The following is a 13,910-nucleotide window of genomic DNA, read 5'->3' as shown; positions in this document are numbered from 1 at the left end:
TGCCGGGGGCTCGGAGATGGGCTGGCCCTTCTCTGCCTTTCATCTCATGCCTCGCGTTCTCCTTAGCCTTACTACTTCGTTTGATTAGTTCTTTTTTTTTTTTTAATTTTTTTTTTTTTCCGTGCGGAAGAGAATGTAAGTAATGCCGGTTAACCGCGGCCGCCGCGCGGGGAGAGAGAGCGAACGCGAGCGAATATTTGGAAGTCAGGCTGAAAATATGTCCAGGCAGTGGGCAGATTAGATAGAGAGGAAGTAAAACCATTTTACGTTTGAAAGAATGCAGCTGCTAGGTAAGGATCGTGTGCTTGAATCTGTGATGTGAGCTTGGTGGTTGGGGATGGGGGGTTTGACTTGGGTTTCTGATCTGGGAACTGTCTGGTGGAGCTTGCAGCCAGGGGAGATCTTTCTAGGTAAAAATAAAAAAAAAGACAATAAAAATCTCTTTTTAGGTGGAAAATTTATGCTCGGCTATCAGTGTTTTGGAAAATGGAGTAGATGTCTGTGCAAGAATAATGGTATGATAAGATAAATATGAGATAAATGTGTGCAGAAATGTAAATTCCTCTGGGTTTTTCCCTTCTGTTTGCAGTGAAAAAGACTGAATAGGCCACATTTTGCAGGGTGTGAACTGTTGCAAGCTGTATTGCTCAGTCTGTATTAACATTGATTAAAATTTCAGAGTATCAGTCATTGGAAATCAAGGATTGCTATACTAGTTTTCTAGTATCCATTTTTATTATAATTTTTCATGCCTATTGCATAAAATGCTGTGTGTTTCAAACAAAGAAGGGGGAGGGGGAAGCTTGGTGATTTAAAAAAAAAAATTTAAAAAGGCATTCCTGTAAAAGAAATAGAGATTATTTTTAAAGAAGGATGTTAATGTAAAATAGTGAAGCAAAGGATTCCAGACAGGTGGATGTGCTGATAGAAGCTGTGGAATCCATTATTTCCAGTTGACAAGTAGGAATGTAAGGTGAGCATCTTCATGCTGAAGCTGTGTAGCATAGGGTAGATATGAATCTTTATAGATAATGTCAGAGCAGAACTGATATGATGGCCCATTATGTCAAATTTCTGGTTCAGCTGTTAAAATACATATTTTTAATTGTGGGTCATGCTAGATATTGCAACAGAGAACATTTAGGGAATTTAAGGAATTTCTATTTTTTTTCCCTGAGAAAGGCAGTAATACTAGCTGCAGAGAGAATTGACAAGTGAGTGATTGGGGGTTTTTTTTGCCTGTATTTGAATACAGATGTTGAATTACTGAAATTTTACATTTTATAGAGTGCTTCCTTTTATTAATCAAGGTTACAAATTGCTTCTGTCCATCCTCTCTCAGAATATTCTCAGTGGGCTTTTTGTTTTAGAACTATAAGTGGTTATATTATTAGAGATGGGAGTGAGATTATTAAAAATACCTTTCTATTTCCCCCCATTCCCATCTTTTGGTTTGCACAGCAGCTTTGCTGACAGGCCTGTCCAGCTGCTGCCCAGCCATGATAGGCCATTATTAAATAATCAAATGGACACAGACCTACTTAATATATAGTCACAGGATAAAGTCAGCCAGAAAAGTCTTAATTCTGGAATGGAAAGAATCCTATTTTTCTGAAGTAGGATCTTTTATAATGATAATGGAGCAGAGAGATCTGCTGTAGCTGTTGACATTAGAACCTGCCATTTTTCCAGTAGCTGGCTTAAAAATCTGCAGCTTTATTTTGACAGAAACTATCTTTCTAAGTGTGTTGCCTTTTATGACATCTTTAAGAGGTGGTAGAAGTTGGTACCACCAGGTTTCCAGGCTTGACATGGCTTTTGTAAGCTAAGGAGAGGGAACAAACATGGGGTTGGTTTGGTGCTCCTCCTCCTCACCCGTGGTGAGTGACTTGTGTGGTCCAGAGTTGACTGGGAAGGAGGACAATGTGGAAATTGCTTGTCATGGACTCTAACAGGGATTGCATTACACAGAGCTACTCAGCATGTTCTGATTGCTGGAATTTTGGTGATATGTGGTGCAACTCAGGCTTATCTTCCATTAGCAATTAAGATTTTAATAACACTTTTCATAAAAAGTGAAGAAAATCCAGAGGTATTATAAAAAAAGTCTTTATTTATTTAACATTAAAAGAATCATTCAATTAATTTCAATCTAGATAAAAATCTGGATATTGCTTCTGCTCCTTACCCAGTTTTCAACATGTCAGAGTAAGATAGTCAACTGTATTTGGAGGGTACATTTGGCAGTCTATGCACTGCAGCTAAAAGGAAGGAGAAAATCTTAACTCCGGTATGTCCACCTAGGAACAAAAGCTTTTGGATTAATTGAGCATTACCTGATTTTTATTCAAAACAGGTTTTGAATAAAAACTACTACTGTATTTGCTTGTCTTGGAGTTGTTCTTTCAGGGAAGAAGAATCTAATCTAAACATAAAGTAGTGAAGCAAAGGATTCCAGACAGGTAAATGTGCTGGTAGGAGAAGCTGTGGAATCCGCTGTGATCCATCACATTTGTTTCTCAAGCTTAAGGATTGAAATACTCCCTGTTTTACAAGGGTATGTGTAAGCAATATTTGGATTTGGCTCTGTCTCCCTGCAAGCCGTTCTGATTCCATTAGAATGAAGATCTTAATGTGCAGTTATTTCAAATACCTTCTCAGTCCACATTCTCAACAGATACATTCACTGAAGTCCCGAGTAAAGGCAAGGAATTTCTTCAGAAAAAAAATTCCAGCTAGCTGCTCTCCATGGCTCATTGAGGGAAGAGTTGTGGCACCTCCAGGTGTTTGCTGAGAGGGATTTTCTTCAAGGCTTGTTTCTGACAGTCACCTGGAGGATGTATGTGTAGCATGTTTAATGGGGTGCATTCATTTAACCTTCTAAGGTTCTTGCGTCACAATGGCATAAAAAAAAATCAGTCACAGTTGCTTTACATTGTTGAAAAGGGAAGATGCTAGAGGCATTTTCTAGCGTTCCTGTTCTGCAAATAAGCAAGATATCAGTTCTCATGATAATTTATTTCTATATATTTTATTAGCATTAAGTCCATAAAGGAAGGATGAGAAATCCATGATGTGTTTTAGGAGGCTTGAAATTCCTTCAAATCATCAGTAGTCAACTATTAAATTATTTACATTTTGCTTCAAAACAATTCTTGTTCCCTGTGTAGGCTTTGCTCTAAGTAACTGTGGGAGATCACATAAAATCATACCCAAATTGCCATGTCTGTTGCAACCTATTTATATTTTAAAATAACATTGAAATAGCTGACTGTTAAAGTTCAATACAGGAAAACAGTAATTTCAAAGTTAATGAAGGGTGATATCCAGAAAGAAGTGGTTTATTAGATACTAAGAAAAAATTATTTCCTGTGAGGATGTTGAGGCCCTGGCACAGGGTACCCAGAGAAGCTGTGGCTGCCCTTGAATCCCTGGGACTGTCCAAGGCCAGGTTGGATGAGGCTTGGAGCAACCTGGGATAGTGGAAGATGTTCCTGCCCAAGATGTTTTTTTTAGATCCCTTCCAATCCAAACCATTCTAAGATTCTGTGATTTATATATATGAAATCCCCTAAGCAGCTGTGATGTGTAACGCACAGAATAGCCTTTAAAAATAGTTAAACATTGATTAACTAATCCTCCTTCTCATGCATGTGTGTGCATTTGTAGGAGTTCTGGCTACTGTGAAGCACAGCCTGCATCATGCCATGCACAAATGTTCTTTAAAGACTTTCTTGCTCACAGTTTTATGCAGAGGCATTCTCAGAATGTCACTCCAAAAGAAGTTGCAAACTGAGGCACAGCTCTGGAGTGAGTCATTGTTGGTTTGTGGAATTTCTGGTTTCTTGTTGGTACAAATTAACATTTTAAGATCATTCTCATCTCCACGTGTTTTAAGGCTGTTAACTTGTTGCAATCAGTTTAATTCTTGTCATTTCCTTAATTAGTTTTCAAGCTTGGCGTTAGAAAGCAAATGCGCAAGTGATGAAATCTCATTGAAGTACTGTGAAGCAACAAAATTACATTAACTGTAATTCTGGCAGCTTGTCTTGATCATCTCTTCCTCTGAACTCCAAATCTGTATGCTGCTCTTCCTCTTCACCTGCATTTCTTTCACAGAAGCATTTATGGTCTTGTCAGTCTATTTATAACATAAAAGAGAGATCTGTCCCTGGTAGCTCCACCTCGGATTGCCTAAGTTCAGGGTGTACGTGCTTCTAGGTAGAAATTCATTCTTTCTTTTGTAGAAGAAACTATTTCATCCTTTGTGCTCCCACTCAGCTCTAAAGGTTGGCACCCACAGAAGCTTTAACATCTTTCTGTAGAGTAAATGATGAGTCAGTATAACAGAGCCACATTCTTGTTCAAAATCATGCTAAGGACAGAGGCAAAGCTCATGGTGAATTAGGGTGGCCTAAAACCAAATGAGGCAAAACCAATTATAAGTGTTCTACACATTTCTGTGCACTTCATGTTGCTGGTACTTACCCCAGATAGTTTTAGAAAATATATGAATGCTGTTAATGTTGTTTGGAAAACCATAAGAAATGGAGCTGAGAACAGAACATCTCCATTATACAAAGATAAAAAGATAATGTTCATGGTCAATTTTATTGTTTTACTGCTTCCAGTGTTCCCTAACAGATGTGGCCTGCTTGTCAGAAAGGAGGGGAAAAAATCTCAAACCCATAAAATTTCAATCTTTAAATTAGAAAAGGGGCATCTTAGAGATTTTTATTTATTTTCATTTAAATGAAATTCAGCCTCTCATCCTGAAATGAAAAATCTTTCTCATGTTGCATTTAGCTTTGGGTATTGGATGAACAGCAGAAAGGTCTCAATTTGGAACTCTTGCTGCTTAAAAATTTCATGTTGTTTTGCCTCTCACTTGGACTTACCTTTGGCTACACTCTCCCCCTTTTTGCAACATCTGTATAAGAAAAAATGAAATGGAGAGACAGAACTCTCTTCAGTATCTGGCTTTAAACAATTATCACTGTGAACTTGCTTTGTGCCCAGTCTAAAATGGGCACCAATGTCTGGATAGTAGTTGTGAGTTTTGGAGAGCTGCACTGTCATCCTGGTTCCTGCTGGAAAGCAGTGCTGGGAATTTCAGCTTTCCATTTGCTCTCTGATGGTCATCACAGGTTGAGGCATCAACATTTCTCAGGTGTTTCCATGATTTTGGTGCAGATTTACAACAGCAGAGATGAACCTCCATGCCAGGGGGGTTGGGACTAGATGGTCTTTAAGGTTCATTCCACCCCAACCCATTCTATAATTTTATGATAGCTGATATATATAAGTTAAACTTTCTCAGAACAGCAGACATTCTATGGAATTCTTTAATGTCCAGTTCCAAACAGATAACCCTGGTAAGAAAAATGACATCTTATCCTCATGTTGCAGTAAGCATATCCAGGAAGAGTTGGTCTTTCTCAATTTGGCCAGAAGCAAAAGAACAGCTGATCTAAGATGTATTTTGTGGTGGCAGTCACTCAGGGCTTACTCAAGTGACTTCTCAGAAGGATTTGGTGCCTGTTCTGGCATCAGTACCAGGCACAGTTCAGACTCCCTCTGTCAAGGGTCTCACACACCATCAACAGAGAGAAGCAGGGGCAGACTTTGGGATGTCTCACACAGCTGATTATTGCAGCTAGGTTTTATGCCCCCAGCCTATAACACTTTCCATCTTTTTCCTTTTCTTCAGCTGAAAGTATGTGGTCTCAGTGGAAGGGCTAAAATCTAGCTGCAATATTGCTGTTTTAACGTGCATTTCTGCTGTTCTGACCCACAGTTCTGGGTTGGCTTTGTGCCCACACAGAAGAAATGGCTTTAATTCAACTATTCAGAAGTATTTCTGGATGTTTACTGTTATTAGATGTATTTAGTTTGCACAGTTTGAGCTATATTGCCTTCAGCCAGTAAACATTACAGTAGATGGTAGAAATTTCTCGATCTTCAAGTTATTTTGCAGTCTGAATGGAGAGAAAAAAGCTGTGGTTTCTATAGCAATACTTCACTCGATAACCTGGAAGAGCATGCTAATTCTATAGATAACTGTTTCTCCTTATATAATCCCTGTGATGTGCTGAGCAAATGGTAACTGATGCTGTACAGTGTTGTGATTACACATTTAATTTCCTCCAGTTATTCAGAAGAAAAATTAGTGAAGTAAGACACAGATATTGTCTCTGCCTGATTGTAGCTGGGTTTAGAAGCTCAGAATTCAGTGAAGCAAGCAGGGTGGGATTCATTCTGATGCTGGGCAGATTGCTTGGTGGTTAGCAAGGCACTAGCATGTACATCCCCATTTCCCTGCCTATCTCCTTGCCTGGAAGCTTAAAGTTTACAGAATGCAGAGATGACTGAAATCTAAATTGTTGTTCTGGTTTCCTTCTGGAGCTGCTTGTCACTTTCCTGTTATTTTTAATAATGTAATGATAAGATTTTTTGACACGTACTGTACGTCTTTCCTTCAAGACAGCTGCAGCCTGCCTTGTGCAAACTGCCAGGCTGGCAGGAAGAGTGGCATGCAGAAAGCATTGCAGGGAAAATAGTTTTGTTGTTGTTGTTGTTTTTTTGGGGTTTTTTTGGGTTTTTTTTGGTCTCTGCTAGAATCTCAAAATTCCATAAAGATATGTAGACATTATTTCCTCTGTCTGCCACTTCCACCCTCCCCCCCCTAATATATTTACTTTATTTAAATAATTATCACTGTAATAAAAGGAATATCTTTGTTTCACACTGTGGATTACTTGCCATAAATTTCATAGTGTTTAACTCTTTGAGGCTTTAAGTTGTAAAGGTGAAACTAAGGAATTTATAGTAATAAATTATAGAAGTGGCTTTAAAGGTTTTTCCAAATATAAGCTGAAATCAAGCATTGAGCTTAATTACAAAACAAATACTGTCTGGAGCATCTCCAACAGGTACTGTTGGAGAAGGAATTGTTCTGCAACCTGAGCTAAAGCTGGCATAAGGAAAATTAATTGAACAAAAAAGTCCCAAACAAACAGAACCTAACCAAAAAAAAAAAAAACCCTGGAATTTCTGTGAATTCTTTCAGTCTTGTAAATACCAGACCCCTTCTGTGTTAGGCAGGTATGCTACGTGTATTAGTGTTTTCATTTTGAGGGGTACTCATTCATTCTGTCATGGACTGATGCTTTAACTGACCTGCATTTTTTTTCCTCCTGAGGTACCACTTCAGTCTTCCTGAGTAAATTTTGTTTTCTGCATATTTCACCATTACATGGATTCAGGGCTAAATGGGAAGTGGTTTGGGTTTGGTTCTTGCTCTTAGGCTTTTGAACAAATAAATGGTTACTTTGCATATTTGCTGTTTTCATTTATGACTGCATTTATTTTCACAGCCTGAGGAAGAGCTTGATCCTGAAGAGAGGGACAACTTCCTCCAACAGCTTTACAAGTTTATGGAAGACAGAGGTACCACTGAATTTTCTTGCCTTTTTTTTTTACCTCCAGTCCACTTCTTTAATGGCACAGCACTCAAAGGGAGCTCAGATTCTCCCTGAGGTGTTTTGGTTTTGTTTTGCTTTCACAAACCCTTTTTTATGTTCCCAACGTGTGTTAAATAAGCCCTTGCTTGATTTCTGTTTGTGACAGCCATGGCTGAGAGCTCTGCTGCTGTTAATCCCAGGCTGGAAGCTGTGGAGTCTGTCCATGGATGGTGAAATCCAGCCAGCTGAGAATAGAGATGTGCCATCCTCTAGTCTCGTGCACAAATGCAGCAGTGATACCTGAAGAGACAAAAGATTCTATTTTATCCTGTAGCTAGAACAATAAAATAATGTATTTTAAACATCTGTATTTGCAGAATTAAGTGAGACTTAATAAATTAGAATAGTTGAAGTGTTGGCTTCAGAGCTGTATCAGAAGTGCATGTGTTCTGCATAGGGAGCAGGATTTACCTGCTGACTTGGGAGAGCTGCAGTTGCATAAGGAATTTGTAGTTGTGATGAGATTGGCACAAAAATGGCAGCTTTTATGCTCCATTTAAAAAATACATATCCAAGCCTGCAGAGTTTTTGTATTTTAGGAGTATATTGGTTTGATAAATTTTACTCATGAGGTCACCATTTCAATCCTGGATTTCAAACACTGTTTTCATCCTGCAGTAGCTTTGGTGTGGAGATAGATTATAGGTGTAACTACTGCCCTTTTCCCTTTTTTATCTTTTCTTTTCTCTTGACAGCAGCTACCTGAATGATATTTCCATAGCAGCATAGAGTGCAGCAAATGTTGATGTATTTGAATTTGAAATGACCAGAGCTAAGGGTAAAACATGAAGTACTTGCATGGTCTGAATATTTGCCCCTTTCTTTTTTTGAGGGGAGGAGGTTGTTGAAATCAATGGGGAAATCAAGCTGCCTTTGTAAAAGAGGGTCTGTATGCCTTCTAAGAAGGTGTTTTCAAGACCACAGAATCATAAAAGAACAATTCAAAAGCTGTTCAATACTGCCAATTTTTATCATAGGTTTAGAAATTGAGCATGTATTATAGCAAAGTGTTCTGGAGCTCATCCAATATAATTTTGAAGGCCTCCTGTGTATATAACCAGTGTTTCTGCAGAATAAGCTGCCTTAGGGGAATAAAAGGCTAAATCATGGGGGAAAAAAGAAATCATTCTGCTGCTGGGCTAATCCAGACTTTTCCTTTCCCTCTTCCTTGTTTTCTTGCTTTCTCATTCTTTTTTAAACACTCACAGACTACAAAACAGGTAGGGATGTGAGAACCTTGTGAAGTCAGAAGAAGAAAGCATTTGTAAGCTGAATTTGAAGACTCAGTCCATGAAATATTCTTTAAGTCAGTATGTGGATTGAGCAATGTGCAGAACTTCTTCAGGACTGGGACTTCCCCTGGGCCTGTTTGCTTTTTATTTTCCTTCTCCATCCTTATAGCAAGATTTCTATTCCCAGCAGATTTGTTCTACATTCTCTTCTCTCAGTATAAATGTTTTGATTCATGGAATCATGACAGTATTCCCAAAGTCCTATAAAATTATTTTAATGATTCCAAATATAATTGCATGAAGATGAGGGAAGATACAAAGCAGCAGGGAGGAGGTTTGGTATTCTTCCTTGCTGGGAGGATTATTGTCTGCGTATGCAACCACTTGCCCTAAGTCACTTTTGGTTTCTCCTTCTGCAGATAATTACTGTTCTTTATGTCACAATTACCATTCTTTGTGTCACTGCCACTCAGCTGATCTGAGTTCTTTCTTTTCCCTGGAACTGTCCCAAATATTCATGTCCTGTCAGGCCCTTGTGCTTTTCCACATTCTGACAATTTGCCTGAGTGTCTCATTCCTAATCCAACATCTCTGCTTCTACCTCATTCCTTTCAGCCCATGGTGTTTTTAGTTAATCTCTTCACACACTGCTCTATTCCAGCATTCCTCAGGTGTTCTCTGGAGCTTCCTGTAGTTCTGGCTGTCCTCCCTGCTCATGAGAGTAGTGGGATGCAGCCAGGTGGATGGGGGTTGTTAATAAACCTGGGAGGCTGACAAACCACCCAGAGATAATGATGCATTCAAAACAGGGTGAAGCCTTAACTGGTTATTGGAATTTACTGACTTGGGAACATACCTTAAGCCATTAAATACAGATTTTAAAATGCAGAAGAATACTTGTAATCAAATATATGCTGAAGGAATGGAAGAGGCACCATGCTGTCTTTGAGATAACTTGTTTCTGTTTTGTTTTATTCAGGTACTCCTATCAATAAACCACCAGTTCTGGGCTACAAGGACCTTAACCTCTTCAAACTTTTTAGGCTGGTTTATCAGCAGGGTGGGTGTGATAATGTAAGTGCTGGATGTTCCCTGAACTAAATAAGTCTGTTCATTCATATCTATAAATGTTTGCCCAGGGAAGCTGTGGATACTCCAACCCTGGCACAGTCCCAGGCTGGGTTGGACAGGGCCTGGAACAACCTGGGATAGTGGGAAGTGTCCCTGCCCATGGCAAGGGGCTGGAACTGGATGATTTTAAGGTCCCTTCCAACCCATACTGCTCAATGTTTATAAAAGGCTTTGGCTTTCAGCTCTGTTAGATATTATTCCTTAATGTTAGTATTTAACAAAACCCATAAAGTTCCTTTTTTCTTTTTTTTTCCTCCCCAAAGATTGAAAGTGGTGCTGTATGGAAGCAAATTTATATGGACCTTGGCATTCCTATTTTGAACTCAGCTGCTTCCTACAACGTAAAAACTGCTTATAGAAAGTAAGTATTCAAGAGGTTTTTGATAGTTATAGACAGCACTTGATATTCTTGAGTTAATGAACAGTTCTGAGCATTTTCCAGTGCTGATGTGGAAGAAAGGAGGGAGCAGTCAGGGCTGGAAGTTTCTGTTGCTCCAATACATCAGAATTCTGCTCATTTTTTTACCAAGAAACTTTCACTTTGCTCCTGAGCTGATGGCCCTTTGGAGTACACTAATGAAATTTATAAAATAAACTTTGGCAGATTCAGTCTTGCCAGTTAAGGCAATTTACAGTAACACATTTCTTAATCTTTAGATCTCATATACATTGAGGAGAGTTTTTTACCAGTTGCTTTAACTTAATGAGAGGTGTTGACTGAAAAAAGGCATGTTTCAGATTGTATATTTACATCTTTGCAGAATTTGTACAATAATGTCACTAAGGCTTAACTGTGTGCATTGCTGTGGTGGATGTCACAGTTATATAAATAGTAAAATCATTACTTACATTGATCAAATGCATAAATCCTTTTTTTCTGATCCTTGTTTTTAGCAGTGTTGTAACTTTTGAATTGGAAACCTTTCAGGAATGACATTTTCCAAGCTCATTTTCTAAATAAAAACTGTTTTTATTGTTTATCCTTCTGGAATTTTGACAACAAACAATTGGGCTTTTTGAGTAAAAGGGAAGAATGAGATTCTCTTGACTCAAACCTAAGGAAATTCGGAAATAGGGATGACTAATGACTCAACTCATGTTAATGTCAATGAAGATGACAATATTGAGATTCTCTCCAGTGGGATTTGAACTGGGCACATGTTTAAGGTCTGTATTTTACAGAGAAGAGTGTTTATCCTGGAGAGAGTAATTGGTAAATGTGTACTGGGTTGCTGTTAGAGTGGGGATGATGATGTTGTTTGGACACACAGAAATGTGTTGTGACAGTGATAGTGTGTTGTACCTTGCATATTAATTCTTTGAGGAATAAGCTAATTCATACCTTTCTCACCTGTAACTGGATTAGAGTGTGCACAGGCAGTTTCCAGAGAGCAAGCTCATGCATGGCATTGCTGTCATGAATTCTTAACTGGATAGGGATGAAGTTAAATCTGTGGGAAGCACCTCTGTGTGTTCTTTTTCAGCATTTGACTTGAATTTGTTTCACTTCAAAATCTTCTTAGCTTTTATATTTTTATTTGCATTTGGTTGGTTGTTTTTTTTTTGTTGTTGTTTGTTTGTTTTTCTTTATTATTATTTTCCTGAAGTTACTGAGCAGGAAAATAGGTTTTATGCACTTCAATAAATGGAAAATAAACCATGGACTATAAATGGGACCTTCCTTATGTCTGTAGGTACCTTTATGGTTTTGAAGAGTACTGCCGTTCTGCAAACATTCAGTTTAGGACCATCCATCACAATGAACCAAAAGTGGTAGAAGAGACACAGAAACACGTGGAACCAATGGAGGAAAGTGTGAAAGAGGAACAAAAAATGCCCCCAACAGAAGTTAAAAAAGAACCAGAAGAAAATTATTCCAGCAGTGAAAGTGAGAAAGAAGAAATTGAATTAAGATCCCCAAGGGTGAGTGGTTTGAACTGGCTTATGTTTAGTCCTTAACAAAGCCCCTTTGTATAGTGAACAGTTTCCATAATGAGTTTTCCCTGTGGAGCAGCTGCACACTGGAATTGCTACACTTGTACAAGTGTTGAGTTCTGTGAGTGTTAACTGTTAATTATGTTCTACCTGGACACAGAGTCAGGTTTGATTATGCCTTCATATTTCACACCATGCATGGGATTTGCTCAGGCTCAGTTGGATGTGCTATGGTTCAGGGATGGCTTGGAGCTGTTCTCATCGGAGCAGTGAAACACAGCAGGACAGTCTTGGTTGTGGGTGAGGGTTTCCACAGGCACATGGAACCTGGAGCCTTCTGGCAAGAAACAAGAATATCAAAAACCTGCTATGGATCTAAGAATCAAAGGAAGACCAATTTCTCTGAGTTGGTTTTTACTACAGTTTCTCTTCTAATAGAAGAAACACTCAAATATTGGAGTACATAGACAAAAGTAGAGGGAGGAACAATGAAGTTTAGCCTTTATTTGTCTTTAAATGCTGTAGAGGTGAGGGTTGTATTAGTAGCTACCTAGATCAGATGAGTGGCCCAACAGCTGGAGGATACTGAACACTATGAGTAATACAGAGAGTACTTGAAAGGTGTTGGAATATGACTGTAGCACTCATTTAATTACATTAAAAGAATATTTTTTTGTTCTTTAATAGAGTATGACGACTGAAGGACAAGAATTACTGTTTTTAAATTGTTCAAGTTCTAAAGATTCTGTTTGAATAAAATGTCATTCTGTTGAAGTCCTTCTTGCAAAGCAGCTTTTCAAGCAAATATATGGCCTTATAGGTTAATAGATGAAAGGACATGGTGTAAACACAGGTTGAGACTTCTATTATATATTATATTTCTGTTTAAATGAAAGTGGTTGTTCCAAGCTGTGTCAGCCTCAGTGAACTTCCTGACATGACATTACCTTTGTTCTTAATTTGTTCATTTATTTTTGAGTTTGTTTATCTTTTTGAGACTGCTCAAAAGAAGGATAAAGAAATGTAGGAATTTTTTGTCTTTTTTAATAACTGTCTCTTTGTTCTGACTAAAAAGCAATGATCCTATCAAGAGACTTTTAATAAATCAAATGATAATCCTGTGCTAGATCTCTTAAGAATCACTTGCAGATAGTCACAGGCAGCAACTGCCTTGAGTACTCAAGGTGCCTTTTAAAAATGGGATATTTAGAGTTTTTTGAAAGCTGACAAATTTCTGCCCTTGATGTCCACAGGTGACTGTCAGGATTGAAGATGCTGAGGGGAAGATGCCTTCCCTCAATATTCCTATACAAGCATTTCAAGTAATGATTTTGCTGTAGGTGAACAAGACATTCTGACCCTTTCTATCGGAGTAACAAACATTACAGGTCAAAACAAATGCCCTGAAATCCTCCATCAGTTAATCAGAAACTCATCCTCATTATTCCAAATGAAGCAGATATAAAAACTTAAATCTTTAATTTTACTATTTTAGAATATTTTGCACTTGTCATCTCCAGCCTTTCTTCTCTACAGGAGTTGCATGTCTCACTTTTTTGCTGGGATTTGGAGAAGTTGTGAAGTAAGCAGAGGACAGGAGTCATTAAACTGATTTTATTTCTGTTCCAGGGACGAAGAAGACTTGCCCGTGATGCAGCCCCTGCTAAAAAAGAGGGTGAAGAGGATAAAACCCAAGACAAATTAAAAGACAGTAACAAAGAAAACAAAGATGTAGAAGAAACATCTGAGAATGCAGAAAAGAAAGAAAATGAAACTCCGCTAGGGAAGAAAAGCACACCAAAGCAAAAAGAGAAGAAAATTAAAAAACAGGAGGATTCTGATAAGGAGTCAGATGAAGAGGAAGAGAGGCAGAGGGAGAGGTAAACACTAACTTGTATCACCTTCTTTGGGTTTCTCTGTGCCATGATTGAGCTGCTCTCCAGGCAGGAGAACACAGACTTGATCTTCCTGGAGTGTGAAAATCAGAAGCCTTACTCACTCAGACAGGCAGGGAAGGGAACATTTTATTTCAAGCTTGTAGAGCCTGCTGTACTTTCTGGAAGCATCTTTTTGTGCTGGATTCCAGGCT

General features: G+C 38.4%; 1 protein-coding gene across 4 annotated transcripts in view; it reads left to right on the top strand.

Annotated features, from left to right (window-relative positions):
• ARID4A (AT-rich interaction domain 4A) overlaps window positions 1-13,910 on the top strand; it is a 47,087-nt gene that overhangs the window by 22,814 nt on the left and 10,363 nt on the right. For 3 of the 4 annotated variants that reach the window (XM_021534652.3, XM_021534651.3, XM_085580964.1), the window contains 5 exons: window positions 7,377-7,449; window positions 9,735-9,829; window positions 10,150-10,247; window positions 11,581-11,809; window positions 13,451-13,701. In XM_021534652.3, the coding sequence (XP_021390327.1) occupies window positions 7,377-7,449; window positions 9,735-9,829; window positions 10,150-10,247; window positions 11,581-11,809; window positions 13,451-13,701 (746 nt within the window). Of the gene's footprint in view, window positions 1-449; window positions 516-7,376; window positions 7,450-9,734; window positions 9,830-10,149; window positions 10,248-11,580; window positions 11,810-13,450; window positions 13,702-13,910 lie in introns of all 4 variants that reach the window. The other variant, XM_085580962.1, reaches the window with a different exon arrangement.

Source organism: Lonchura striata, chromosome 5, assembly GCF_050655825.1.
Source record: "Lonchura striata isolate lonStrDom1 chromosome 5, ASM5065582v1, whole genome shotgun sequence".
Classification (NCBI taxonomy): domain Eukaryota; kingdom Metazoa; phylum Chordata; class Aves; order Passeriformes; family Estrildidae; genus Lonchura; species Lonchura striata.
The sequence above is the reverse complement of the archived record's forward strand: the minus strand, read 5'-3'. Positions and strand labels throughout refer to the sequence as shown.